Source organism: Euprymna scolopes, chromosome 26 (genome assembly GCF_053919585.1).
Source record: "Euprymna scolopes isolate OS-2025 chromosome 26, ASM5391958v1, whole genome shotgun sequence".
NCBI classification, from domain to species: Eukaryota; Metazoa; Mollusca; class Cephalopoda; order Sepiida; family Sepiolidae; genus Euprymna; species Euprymna scolopes.
The window spans coordinates 105,851,835-105,866,167 of NC_136507.1; the positions used below are offsets into that span (position 1 = coordinate 105,851,835).

The 14,333-nt window shown below is 38.4% G+C and overlaps 1 protein-coding gene across 1 annotated transcript in view; it reads left to right on the plus strand.

The window, feature by feature from the left end:
- Positions 1-14,333, plus strand: part of LOC145247851 (hemicentin-1-like) — a 303,157-nt gene that overhangs the window by 208,105 nt on the left and 80,719 nt on the right. The window contains exons 48-50 of the mRNA XM_080109473.1: positions 374-511; positions 2,459-2,614; positions 12,694-12,897. Coding sequence (XP_079965599.1) covers positions 374-511; positions 2,459-2,614; positions 12,694-12,897 — 498 coding nt within the window. The remainder of the gene's footprint in view (positions 1-373; positions 512-2,458; positions 2,615-12,693; positions 12,898-14,333) is intronic.

Below are 14,333 nucleotides of genomic sequence, written 5' to 3' on the forward strand. Positions count from 1 at the left end.
GAGAGAATACCACAGAATTGACACCGTTTGGGGGTTCTCTTTTTCTATGCTGTGTGACGTGACAGTATCACATATACACATGCATGCACGCACATGCAAACACACACACACACACACAGAACTGTTCTGCACCGCTTTTATGTCACCTTAAGAAGAATAAAGTCAATATATAATGTTACTAAACCTTATGTTTAGAATCCATATTTAAATTTGGATCAAAATCCATTAGTTGATTGTAATTCTAGGAAATGTCTAAAGTTTAAAGCTCAAACTTAAGGAAGTCTTAAGAATAATTTGAAATTCAAGGAAACTTTGTTTAATTAACTCGGGAGAAAATTCAATGCAATTTAATATTTGAAAACTTATTTTTCAGCTCCTTATATGAGAAATTTGATCTCGATCCTAAGTCCTGTTTATTGGACGACAGCCAAAGAGAAACATGGTGCTTATAATGGCTTCTCCCTCACCAAAGGAAAGTTCACGAGACATGTTCAGGTCGAATTTCTTACAGGTAAGTAATAAAAAAAAATAAGTTCTTCAAATGCATGTGATTTTTTTTTCTTTGTGTTTTGCACAACTGTTTCCTAATTCCGTTTCTATGTTCTCGCATATGTGAAATTTGACTTATTGATTTTTTTGACTATGCCCGTGGATAGACTCAAGGCCACCCATTGTTTATGCAACATTGTTTATAATATAAGAATAGTTTTTCATTAATCTCTCACTTTATATTTTTTTTTGTTTTTGGTTTGTTTGTTTTTTTTTTTTTTGTTTTTTTTTGTTTGTTTTTTTTGTTTGTTTTTTTTGTTTTGTTTTTTTTTTTGTCTTCAATGCACGGTTATTTTTATTTATTCGCATATGTCTATGAATTTAATGGATGCAATCTAAAACTATGGACTTAGCAATGCCGAGTTTAGATGCATCATCATCATCTTCTTCTTCTTCTTCTTCTTCTTCATCATCATCGATTTAACATCTGTTTTACATAAAAATAAAAGAAAATATTAATGGGTTACCTCCCGTATCTACTAAAAGTGATTATCTCCCCTTTTCTATTAGGTCATCTGGTTACAAAAGTTAAACAAAAAGTTAACAAAATTATCAGTTACCCGATCTTATTTTTTTTTTTTTTATTTTACTCTTTTTTTAACGCTGAACATGGCATATTGTCATTTTGATTGCAAATGGTTATTATTTGGAATCATGGGGAGTTGAACAGGGAGATATCATTTCACATTACATTTAAACTTTTGTAGAGAAGCAGGAAACAAGAAAGGAATTCCAAAGTCTGGCAATCCGAAGGAAGAAATTATTAGAATAAAAAGATTTTCAGGATTTAAGAACCTCCGCAATGAAGGGGGGGGGGTGCTGCTGGTTGAGTTAGTCTGAAGTATTTATGCCGAGGGGGCACAAGTGCTATTTCATCAGAGCACATTCCATTAAAGTATTTGTAAAATAGGCACAAGGATACAACATCGCAGTGATGGGACAGAGTTGGAGCTTGGCTGATAGTGAAGAACCTATTAGATTTGAGACTTTTGGGGACTTTGTCTGAGAGGCAGAAACTAGTGGTAGATGCTTGTTATGAATCCCATATGCATCAACAATGAATTACTTTTTTTATCCACCTGTACAGATCATTCTCACCACGTGTTTCATCCTCCCTCTAGTTTCCGCCTCCCTGTATGTATGCATGCAGTTACCAGGTGCACACAGAGGGCGGATGCTGCATGAAATCGAGCATGACAATGTTTTATTCATGTATATACAATGATAGATTATAGGTAGGTATTAATACATTGATGACATTGCCAAGGCTGCTGCAAAAAAGGTGGTCTCCCTCTATTGTGCTAGAAAATTACTCACACCAGAGAGTATCCTATATCTTTACAAAGCCACAATTCGCCTAAAGACAGAATCCAAAAAGAGTCTCAAATTTATTTGGGCTCCAATCACTATTCCTCACTCAAATGTTGCATCACTGTACTTGTTTTACAAGTACTTTAATGGAATGTGCTCTGATGAACTCATAGCACTTGTGTCCCCTCGACATACATGCCCCCTGACTAACCCAACAACAGCAAAATCCCATCCCTTCACTGTTGAGATCCCTAGATGCCAGAAATCCTTATACTTTTAGTTTCTTTTCTTAGGACTGCTAGACTTTGGAATCTCCTCCTTGTTTCCTGCTTTTCTGACTATACTAAACTGCAGAAATTTAAATGTAATGTTAACAGACATCCCATTGCTCAACTCTCCATAGTCCCCTGTTAGACACGATTCCAAATAGTAGGTCCTTACGTTTAAAGTGGCAATATGCCTTGTTTGAGGTGAAAAAGGGTTAAAAAGAAAAAAAAAGAAAAACATAAGTGTGATGCATATTAAAAAAATATCGATCATGATTATCGAACAGTTTGATCAGAATAATTCCTATTGTTTGATGTTTGATTCTTTTTAGGTGAAATTCTGAAAATGATGCATTACGCAAAAGGTGTCGATGATGACGGAAACCTCCAGCTTGACATTGTCCTCCGTGGAAATGTCCCAGAATTCCCTAATACCGGAAGGGTTATAATGGAACCTTACAAAGAAAATTATATTCAAACTGGACCAGGTAAGCAATATTTAAAAGAAATGATTGCTATTTCTCATGAATTCTTAAATTCAATACTTTTTTATTTATTTTTTGATTTAATATTTTTTCTTCACTTTGTTTTAAGATATCAAGGGAGCTAACTCTTGATTTCATTACTATTTGAATTAATATCCGAGTTATCTTTTAAACATAGAAGTTGTTCCCTTTATGGCTGCCGTCGGTATTATTTTTTTTACATGGTCGTCACCACTTATCAAGGCCTGGAAGCCACTCGGGGATAAGGGCTATTGCGTGTACAGTAATCAATGGGATAATATCTAGTAATCGTTAGTAATGGAGATTTGATAAAGTGTTTTACTTAAGGGGGCGATTCATCAGGAATTTGTTTATGTTGGACTTGAAGACATCCAAGTTGTAGTCAGGTGGGAAACAGGAAAATGGAAGAGGGTTCTGCAGGCGTGCACTTCTAAGAAAGAAGCTTTTTTCATGGAATCTACGTTCTGATTTACACACAGATAAAGAGTGCGGAAAATTATTGACAATGGTTTCAGCTAGGGTGTTTTTCATGAAAGATTGGCAAGGGGGGCCAGAGATTGGAGCTCAGACGAGCACTTGCCATGAAAATAACAATAAAACAAAGACAGGCTTGCAACGTCTCTTCTGTGGGAGAGAGGTTGCAAGGAAGAGAAAAGGGCATCCCCCACTAGGCTACGAAGTCTATTTTGTACTCTGTCAAAGCAGGATAGGCTGTTTTTAGCAGCTCCTGCCCAGATGTGGCAGCAGTATTCCATCCTTGGACGTACTTGACTTTCATATAGATAGAGACTTGCATAGCAGTGAGATATCTTCTGGATCGGTAGAAGGATCCCACTATTTTTCCAGAGACCTTGGCAACAGACTTGATGTACGTGTTCCATTTCAGATCAGGAGTAAAGGTCAATCCCAGAAGCTTGTCAAAACATGGAGCCTCCCCAAGACGAGAGCCATCCATTTCAATTGATGTCAGATGGGGATCAGAGCATTGATGATGTAAAGATAGGAGCTTGGTTTTAGATACATTAAAAGTAACCATCCACCTCTTCCCCCATTGTACCACGTGCTCAAGATCAGAGGAGAGAGAATCAGAGAGAACTTTGTCATTTACGGCCTTTGATGTGTTGCCATAGATAGTCGTGTCAGCAGCATAGATGTCAACGAATGATTTAAGTATGTGTTTTGGGAGATCATTGATGTAGATCAGGAAGAGAGTTGGGCCCAGGATGGACCCCTGAAGGATTCCAGCATTAATACTGTGGGCTTCTGATTTCTTCCCATCAACCACTATTATAGCCTATAGGTGAGAAATGATTTAATAATTGAGAAAACATTTCCAGATATACCGTAGCTGAAAATCTTGTGAAGTAGGCGTTTATGCCATACCTTATCGAAGGCCTTTGATATGTCAAGAGCAATTGCCCTTGAAAGGAAGCCTTTGTCGAGAGATTTATGCCGACTTGATCTTTCAAGAACTGTTTCCAAGTATTTCTTAAGATTTTTTTTCAACTAGAACAATGAATATTTCTTTTTAATCATTTTTAGGTCCTGATATTGTATTAGTTTTTCGCGTACAGCTCTATTAAGTCCAAAGTCATTTGGGACAGTGACATCTATTGGGTTTGTTCCATACTACAAAGTCTGGCTTAATGGCCTTGTATTTTATATATCTGCCTGCCTGTATGTCTTTGTCATAGAACACTGTCACTTTTGCGTTTGATATTACCAGTGATGGTTCATGTTCCCAGATGATCGCTGATTTGTCAAACTTCATCTTTCCACGGCTCATACAACAAAGTTTTTTTGTTTTTTTTTTTGGCAAAGAATACAAAAGCCATCCAGATATTAAGTGGAAATAAATAATAAATAACGAATAGTATATAAGAATCGGTATACTTCTTTCAATCCCCCTTTGGTTTCCCTTTTCACAAACATTCTTCAGGTTATCTCGGCATGAGCGTCTTTTCTCTCTCTCTCTCTCTCTCTCTCTCTCTCTCTCTCTCTCTCTCTCTCTCTCTCTCTCTCTCACACTTATTGACCTTTCTGTCTCATGGTGCTTTATTCTCAAGAGTTTTCCCGTTCATCAGTGGTGCACAGTGTCTGTCACTGCAGACCGGGCGGAGAGATCACATATCTATGATATTCGTATTCTCACATGCCTTTTCCATGGCACCTCACGCAGACACACCCAGTGTCTCGTTAAACCTTTGACCACCCAATTCTTCATGCCTTTGCGACTAGTGCACATTGCACAATTCTCAACCTCAACTTTCTAGCACTCCGCACGTCTTCACATCCTACCCGCGGGGATCACATCATATTTAGTCAATTCTTTCTGGCTTCCTCGACGCATTTTTCCATTGCATCTAAATCCGCCACCCACATGACACCACCGACTATGCGTTTCCCCGATCAACAGGTAACTTCGTGAAATTCCTTATTTATTTCTCACTATCTCCTTACCGTCCATGCCGATAAACTATGATTTAAGATATACAAACAAAATCATTTCGTTTTTTTTTTTAACCAATTCAATTTCAGAAATTACTAAAACTATCAACTGTCGCTCTCTTTCTTAGTTCTTTTTTTCTTTTTTTTTCAAACCTGTTCGCCATATCTATCTACCACTCTCTCCATTCTGCTTATTTCTTTTCTTTATTCATTTCTAGTCTCTGTTTCTCTCTTTTTTTCTTTCTTCAATCACACGGCCACTAAATTCCCTTACCGCTAAGCCTAACTCAAGGGTTGACTTTTCTAACCATTTATTCCCTCAACACATTCTTCTTTTCCATGTCTACTGAATTTGTTTACTGCTATACCTTTTAAGAGGACTTGCCTCTTTTTCTTTTTCTCATTTCTCTATCTCTCTGCCCCACTCTCTCTCTCTCTCTCTCGCGCGCGCGCGCACTCGCTTGTACAATGACAACATATGCGCGTACGTACAGCGACATATCAACCTGTTTCCTCTGTCTATATCCCCATATCTATTCCTGTGGATACAACTGGTTTTAGACTCATGATTCAGACAAATACACATTTACACATTTCCTTCGAGGGGTGGGGAAGACAATCAACAATACATTACATATTACAAATATGTCTCAAAACAATACAACAAAACTTAACCTATCCAGGTGACACTGAGACAGACAAACGGAGAAATGAACCGTCCTTACCTTCCGCCATCATTCTTCATCTTCGTTTCATGTTCGAGATTTTTGTTATTTTTCTTTTTGAGTTCGTTTCTTTTTCAATCTTTGCTTTGTGAGCGGTTTTTTTTTTTTTTTTCATGATTATGGTTATTTCTTTTTGTTCTTTTCGTCTTTTCTTTGCAAAGTCTAGCATTCTTTGTGTCTAGTTTTCAGCATTTTGTTTTGTTTTTGTTTTGTTTTGTTGAAATAGCCCATATCTTCCTAGGGTTTTATTCTGGCTTAATTGCACTATTTATATATGCGTTCGTGGTAACTCGCCCGTGGACATCTCATAGAGATGTGATACCTTGGCTCACGGCACCATTTATAACGATGTCCCGATCCGCCACCATTCATAACGTTACCGATGTGGCAGGTGTCCTTTGATCGTACCTTGTCTCGTTACAAGTTGGCCAGTTGATCGTCCTTACCCACTGTGTTTTCATGGAGGGGCGCTTTTCCTCTCGATCGAATCGTCTTTCTTCCATGTGTAGGGAGTCTCCGGGTACATCAATCACTCCGCTGGTCCTTGCGGCTTGCTGAAAAATCAAGAGTTCTCACCACAAACAGAACTCCGGGTTATAACAGTAACAAACTATTTATTGTTTTCATTACTTCATAACAACTACTGTATAATTTGAGGTGACTGACTATAGCAGTGAACGATGTAAGACCAGACCAGTAAAGTCACAGAGTTCCCATTAACACAGGCTAGTTCCCATCATAACTTCAGGCCCTGAAGGGTTCCCCAAATCGGGAGCGCCTAACAAGCCCAGCCGTTCAGCTTGCTGGCTACGACTTCTCTGCTTAGAAAACCTTTTTCTAAATCCAACTCCTTTTCCCCCACCTCTCCTTAAGAGAGTGGTTACAAACACCTTTCTTTCTTTCTCTTAGAGCTTATCTCTACCAAATCTCAACCCCCACCTGCACTGAGGTGTTTCTACTTATTATCAAATTAGGGGTGATTAGTCACTCCAAGTCGAACAATGCTTGGCAGCGACCCTCACCCTTGACCCCCATTCTTCATCTCACTCAACAGAGATTTTAAAAACAACCTTTCCGTTGTTAACAGATATATAACAGCATTTGCGTTTTTTTTCTTTCTGACAAAATCCCATAGACATTTCTGTTTAAACAACATCAAACCATCATTATCATCATCATCATTAGAATTCAGCCGTGCGAATTCCTCTGAATTCGTGTCGACTACCAACGTCACTCGGCATCGCCCGATCCCCATCGGGTCACATCTCGCCCCCTACCTGTTTTGTCCTTTACTTTGTAAATGACACCCGAGCCCCAACCAGACATCAACCCCCCTCTTCTGCCATCTCTTTCTCTATTTGAAAACCAAGACCATCTCTTTTGACACGTAGATAGTTCCAAATCTGTCTCCCTTTTTGAGGCAACACAACATCTGCTTTATGTCTAACAAGCTTACAATGACACATCGGCGGCTCGTCCTATTTTCCTAGCTAAGGTTTTTGCATCTCTCTGCACTCCTTCACCCATCCCGTCCGGTCACCCATCCCGTCCGGTCAAACATCCCCCCTCACCGCAATATACACTTCGCTGCATGCATGCATGACACCAAATGACGTCATATCAGAACTGAAATCGTTCTAATCGTAAAAAGATTTTCCAAGGTGTTTTTAGAGAAAGAGAAATTATTTAGAGAAAGGGTTAAGTATATTACTTTCTAGGTAACTGTCATAAAAAATTAAAAACAATAATTATTCATAATGACGCATCACTGAACAAGGCTAAAAGCTACTCGAGGATATAGATTAACAAGATGGATAAATTATCAATTGAGAAGTGAAAAATATTATTCAAAATATCTGTTGAGGGCATCGTAAGTTTTTTAACCCATCGTCACCAATGTTGTGAATTTCTCATCGCCTTGCAGGCCAGTAATAATCAAAACAAATTTTTATTAACAAAGGTATGTTACAGAAGTATACGTCATGATTCTGGTGTCATAACTGCCACAAAATGTTGAGTCATTTCTCCTTGTAAACACCCCGGATATCTTAGCATTAAGTAAAACTAACCTTCACTCCTCCATACCCTCTAACCACTTTAACATGCCTGGTTATCTCCCACTCTACCGTAAGGACTCGGACAGACATATGCATGGACTTGGAGTCTATATTCGAAACACCCTCCCCCTAACTAGAGAAATAAAACTAGAATCAGAGGGCCAGGCCTTTATGTGCTTCAGACTAAATATGCAACACAATATTAGCTACTTATATTTTCTCTACCGCTCTCCCTCAAACCAAGACTGTACCCTAATAAACAAAGTCTCAGACAGCATAGATATAGCACTCTCCCTCGATACTAGCGCACAAATACATGTATTTGGTGACTTCAATGTCCACCACAGTAACTGGCTAGGATTCTCAAATCACACAGACGTAGCTGGTAGCGCCACATATAGCTTCTCTATATCTCATTCCCTATCTCAGATGGTTACATTTCCGACACGTTTCCCAGACCAGCACGATCAACATGCCTCACTTCTAGATCTCTTTCTGACAACAGTTCCCAATGACTGTACAACAAATGCCCATAGCCCACTCGGGAATGCTGATCACGCTGTGATAATGGTAGAAATCAGCCTAAATTCTCGCCCTAAAACTGAAGACCCACTACTCAAAACAACGAGGTATTACAAAAAGGCTGATTGGGAAGCCATCAGGGAGCTCATCAGAGATGCCCCATGGCAAAATATCTTTACTCTTCCAGCGGAACAGTGTGCAAATGAGACAACTGAATGGTTCAAAACTGCTATTGAAGCACATGTTCCCGCACGGAAATACTATAGCAAGCCCCACTCCCCCCAATGGTTTACTTCTGCTTGTGCAGCTGCCATTTGTCAAAGGCAGCATGCGTTCCGCAGATTCAACCGACATAAGTCCAGCTCAAATAAACAGAAGTTTATAGAAGCTAGAAATAATTGTAAGAGAGTGATAGACACAGCTAAGTCAGATTACTCTGAAACCACCAGAAAGCGCATCGAAGCACAGAAATTAGGAACCCGGGATTTTTGGAAAATCTACAACAGCGTAGTTAATAATGGACAGTCAATTATTCCCCCACTAACAAACAATCATGAGGTTGCTTGCACGGCAACTGACAAGGCTAATCTGCTTGCCAGTCGGTTTGCCTCAAACTCCACACTGAACTCGGTACACCACTCACTCCCTGATTTTCCTCTGCGAACAGACGCCACACTTGACGACTTGAAAATCACCCCTTCTCAGGTACATGCTATTATAAAAAACCTAGACACCTCTAAAGCATGTGGACCAGATCTCATCCCGGCTGTGCTATTAAAAAAATGCTCTGCCGAGGTTGCTCCAGTTCTGTCCAAACTTTACAATAAATGCCTTAACGAATCTTGTTTTCCCGACTGCTGGAAAACCGCCTCTGTGGTACCAGTCTTCAAGAATTCTGGTGAAAGAACTGACCCACTAAATTATCGCCCCATTAGCCTCCTCCCGCTTTTCGCCAAAATATTTGAGTCCTTAGTTAATAAAGCCCTAGTCCAGCACCTAACAGCTGCTAAACTCTTGACTGACAAACAATATGGATTCAGGCAAGCCCGTTCAACAGCAGATATCTTAACTGTAGTTTCTGAACGTATATACCGTTCATTGGATAAAACAGGGGAGGGTAGAGCGGTGGCTCTTGATATATCTAAGGCTTTTGACAGGGTATGGCACGATGGTCTTCTAAGGAAAATTAGATCATATGGAATCACTGGAAGAATTCATAACGTAATTAAATCCTTCTTAAGTAATAGAAAAATCAAAGTTGTCCTCGACGGACGTACATCCAAACAATATGACATAAATGCGGGAGTGCCTCAGGGGTCTATCCTTGGACCTCTATTGTTCCTGATATTCATAAACGACCTCCCTGATAATATTGTTTCGGAGATGGGTATATTTGCCGATGACACCACTCTCTATAACAGATATGAGGGGAAAACAAATGAACACATATCCAAGAAAATGGCAGAAACACTAGAGGATGACCTCCAATCCGTAGTGGAATGGGGACAAAAATGGTTGGTCTCATTCAATGCTGCTAAGACTAAGCTTGTTTCCTTCAATAACAAGAAACCTTCTCTCCCACCAATAGCAATGGCCAAGAACACATTGCCTGAAAGTACTTCTTTTAAACTCCTCGGCCTAACGTTTACAGGGAATATGAACTAGAATAGATACATTGAGAGCATTGCCAAGGCTGCTGCAAGGAAGGTTGGCTCCCTCTACCGTGCTAGAAAACTACTTACGCCTGCCAGTATCCTATACCTCTATAAGGCAACCATTCGCCCATGTATGGAGTACTGTTGTCACATCTGGGCTGGTGCATCTGCTGCTTGTCTCTCGCTCCTGGACAGGGTTCAAAAAAGAGTCGCAAACCTGATAGGTCCTGAACTGTCATCTGGGCTTCAACCTCTGTCCCATCGACGAGATGTTGCATCCCTCTGCCTGTTCTACAAATACTTTAATGGTGAATGCTCTGACGAACTGCAAACACTTGTACCTCCCCGACGTAACTACCCCCGACAAACCTGACAAGCTACTAAGTCTCATCCCTTTACAGTGGAGATCCCTAGGTGCAAGAAAGCCTTTTACTCCAATAGTTTCTTCCCCAGAACTGCGGGTCTTTGGAACTCCCTTCCGGGATTCTGCTTTCCCAACTGCAATGATATGCAGAAGTTCAAGTGTAATGTTAACAAACATCTTTCTACTCTTCTCCCTTCATAATGACCCCGCTAATTAATTCCCTAATAGTAGCCCCCTGCTTCAAAGTGGCACTGTGCCTTGTTTGGGGTGAAAATTGAATAAAAAAAAAAAAAAAAAAAAAAAAATCGCTTCCCCAGAACTTGTTATATGTAACTATATTTATAGTCTTTAAGTAAGTCCATTATTTCAGAAATAGGTACATTAACTTAACCATAACTTTGTAGGCGACTGTCGTAAGAAATTATTTTAAAAGACTACTTACAATGAGTCACTAGTTATCAAGACTAAAAGTTACTCTTAGATAAATACTTAATAAGATGGATGGGTTGTCATTGACTAATGGAGAATGGTATGAGAGGACCAAATACAATGAATGAAATAAACAAAAATTGGTTACTTATGAGGACGGTTTATGACAAGTATTTGTTGATGATGGATTTGAACATGACTATGTTGTAGTCTGCAAGGAAGCAATCCTTGGATGATATGTTCTGCAGACACGGAGCTTTTCGAAAGAAACTCTGTTCATGAAAATTCTGCACATGGAAGAAGTGAATGTTCTTTGCAGTTGTGGTAATAAGATGAGTTCTTGCTGTGAATGTCTTATAATGATAAACAAGAGATTGGAACTCAGTCGAGCACTTACTATGAAAATAACAATAGTGGAGAAAGACTAGCAACGTCTCTTCACTGAGAAAAGGGCTGAAGAGACCAGAGGAGATCATGACCCACTAGATTGCAAAGTGAATATTTTACTCAATCAATGCAAGAAAAAGTGCTCTGGGTGACATTTCTTCAGTTATGGCAGCAGTACTCCATCCTCCATCTTAAAACGTATCAGACTCTCATAGATTACTTATGGGGAAGGCTTAACGAAAACGTTTACATTGGATTTTAAGACTACCATGTTGTATTTAACCAGAAAGCAGAACAGCGGAACAGTGTTCCACAGATGGGCAGTTCTGGGAAAGAAGTTTTGTTCATGGAATCTGCATTTAGATTTAGGCACAGATAGAGAGTGGAGGAAATCGTTTATAGTGGTTGTAGCTAGTCGAGTGGCTTTTGTGAAAGTTTGGCTGGGGGTGGATCATAGATTGGAGTTCAGTCAAGCACTTCCCATGAAAATAGCGATAGAGCAGAGACAGGCTCACAATGTCTCTTCTGTGGGAAAGTGATTGGATAGGGCGCACTGAGTAGCTCCTGCCCAGATGTGGTAACAGTACTCCAGTTTAGGGTTGTATTCTTATGTAGGTAGAGGATTGCATTGGGAATGAGGTACTTAATGAAGCAGTAGAATGATCCAGCCATTTTCCCAACAACTTTAACAACAGGTTGGATACAAGTTTTCTATTTTAGTGAAAGTCAGTCATAAGACTATCAAAATAAGAAGCTTCACTAAGAAGAGAACCGTTCATTTCAGTTGGGACAAAACGAGGATCTAAGCATTGGTGGTGAAAGAAGTGTTATAAGCAACAAGCAACCTTTTTCATCACTAGGCGTTCCAGATTGGAAAAGAATGAATTATTAAGTTTCGGTCAGCAATGCTCTTTTAAGTGCTGCCATAGACAGCTCTGTCCACAAATGATCTCAAAAATAAGGCTCAAGAAGAGGATTGGACCCAAAATAGATTATTGAGGCATGTCAACATTGATTCTATATGTTTCAGACTTCTGCTCATCGACAGCCAACTTTTAAAGACCTATCAGAGTGAAAGGACTTGAATGTTGGCATTACCGGATCATCCATAGGTAAAAAGTTTGTGACGAAATTCTTTGTTCCAAATTCTATTAAAACCATTTGATATGCTGAGAGCTATTGCCCTAGGAACAGAGCCTCCATCAAGAGATTCACTAATTCCATGTGATGTCGCAGTCAGTACGTCAGCAGTTGATCTTGCAAGATGAAATCCATATTGTTGGGACTAAGTGATTGAATACTTTTTTTGATTTTTCAGATTCAAACAATTTACTCATAGTGCACTGATGAGTCTGTACTAAAGATGCAGAAGACTAACCACCAGTATTTTTGATAGACTTATCAAAGAGAAATTTGAATAAGGCTAAAGTTATCTTGAAATTTTTGATTTGATTATTTGGTTTTATCATTTCAGGTTCTCTGTATGCATTTTCATCACGGAGGTTCTCAATGAACGGAAGATTTGTGCCTTACGCTTGGAACCACACAATCACCTACGATAGTAAATTGGGTAAAATGCCTTATTTGGTTGAAACCTTGCAGACTTATGGGATAAAATCAAAGATTATTGAACGCGGACGAACAGTCAAGTACCAACTTCATGCCAAGATAAGACCAGGTTTGTAAACTTAGGAGGAAATTGTATTTTTCTTTTTTTTTTTTACTTTTCGGAAGAGCGATACTAGCAAAAAGAGAAGACAATCCAAAATGAATTTTTTTTAACCAAATTTTTCTGGTAGAAGTAACGAAGTAACACAGAATTTATTGAATTAATTTAAATGTTAATAAACGGTGTAAAATGCAACAACTCAAGCAGGAATATTTTTAATGCTTTTTTTTTAAATATTTCTTTATCAAAATAAAAGTTAACATCAATTTTTGGTGAATTTTTTTAATTTTTGCAAAAATATTTGAAAAACAAATTACTTTTTAGCTTTACAAATGAAATGTAACGTTGTATATTTCAAAATGATTATTTTAAAAATGTTGTGAAATTCGCAAATAAAATATAACATCCAGTTTAGAATATAAAATGGATTAAATATATTTTCTATTTTTGTTTTAATATTTTCTATTTAACTTTTCTGAAGAAGAAGAAAACATTTCTTTAATTAAATAAAATAAAAGCTTTACGAATTGTAACAACCATTTTAGAATTTTTAGCAATAAAATGCATTAATTTTGGATTGTTTTCCGTTTTCGCTAGTATCACTCTTTCAAAAATGGAAACAAAAAAATGAAAACAAAAAAAAATACTTCCAGTGATTTAAAGTGCACTTGTTCGAGCATATACCTAACGGAAAATAATCACCATCAACATATTTTTGTATGCTTGTTGTTTTTTTTCTGTTTTGTTTTGTTTGTTTTTTTTGTCGTTGTTATTCTTTTTGTATTTTGTCGTTTTTTTTTGTCGTTGTTTTTTGTTTTTGTCGTTTTTTTTTTGTATTTTGTTTGCATCTAAAATCTAAACAAAAGTCGGTACTTGTGCATTATAAATGGATATAAAAAAATGCATTTTAAGTAAAAACATTATCTTGTAATTACGTAGCATATCAAAATTTGTAAAAGTTCTAAAAATTACGAAAATTGATCAAGTAGCAGATCTGCTAGAACAATTTTTTACAATATCGTACCTGGACGCACCTCAAAATCATGTGTGAGACGAGATTTTTCGAGAACTGTGCCGTGGGCATTAATTTTCGAGAACTGTGCCGTGGGCATTAAATTTCGAGAACTGTGCCGTGGGCATTAAATTTCGAGAACTGTGCCGTGGGCATTAAATTTCGAGAACTGTGCCGTGGGCATTAAATTTCGAGAACTGTGCCGTGGGCATTAAATTTCGAGAACTGTGCCGTGGGCATTAATTTTCGAGAACTGTGCCGTGGGCATTAAATTTCGAGAACTGTGCCGTGGGCATTAATTTTCGAGAACTGTGCCGTGGGCATTAAATTTCGAGAACTGTGCCGTGGGCATTAATTTTCGAGAACTGTGCCGTGGGCATTAATTTTCGAGAACTGTGCTGTGGGCATTAAATTTCGAGAACTGTGCCGTGGG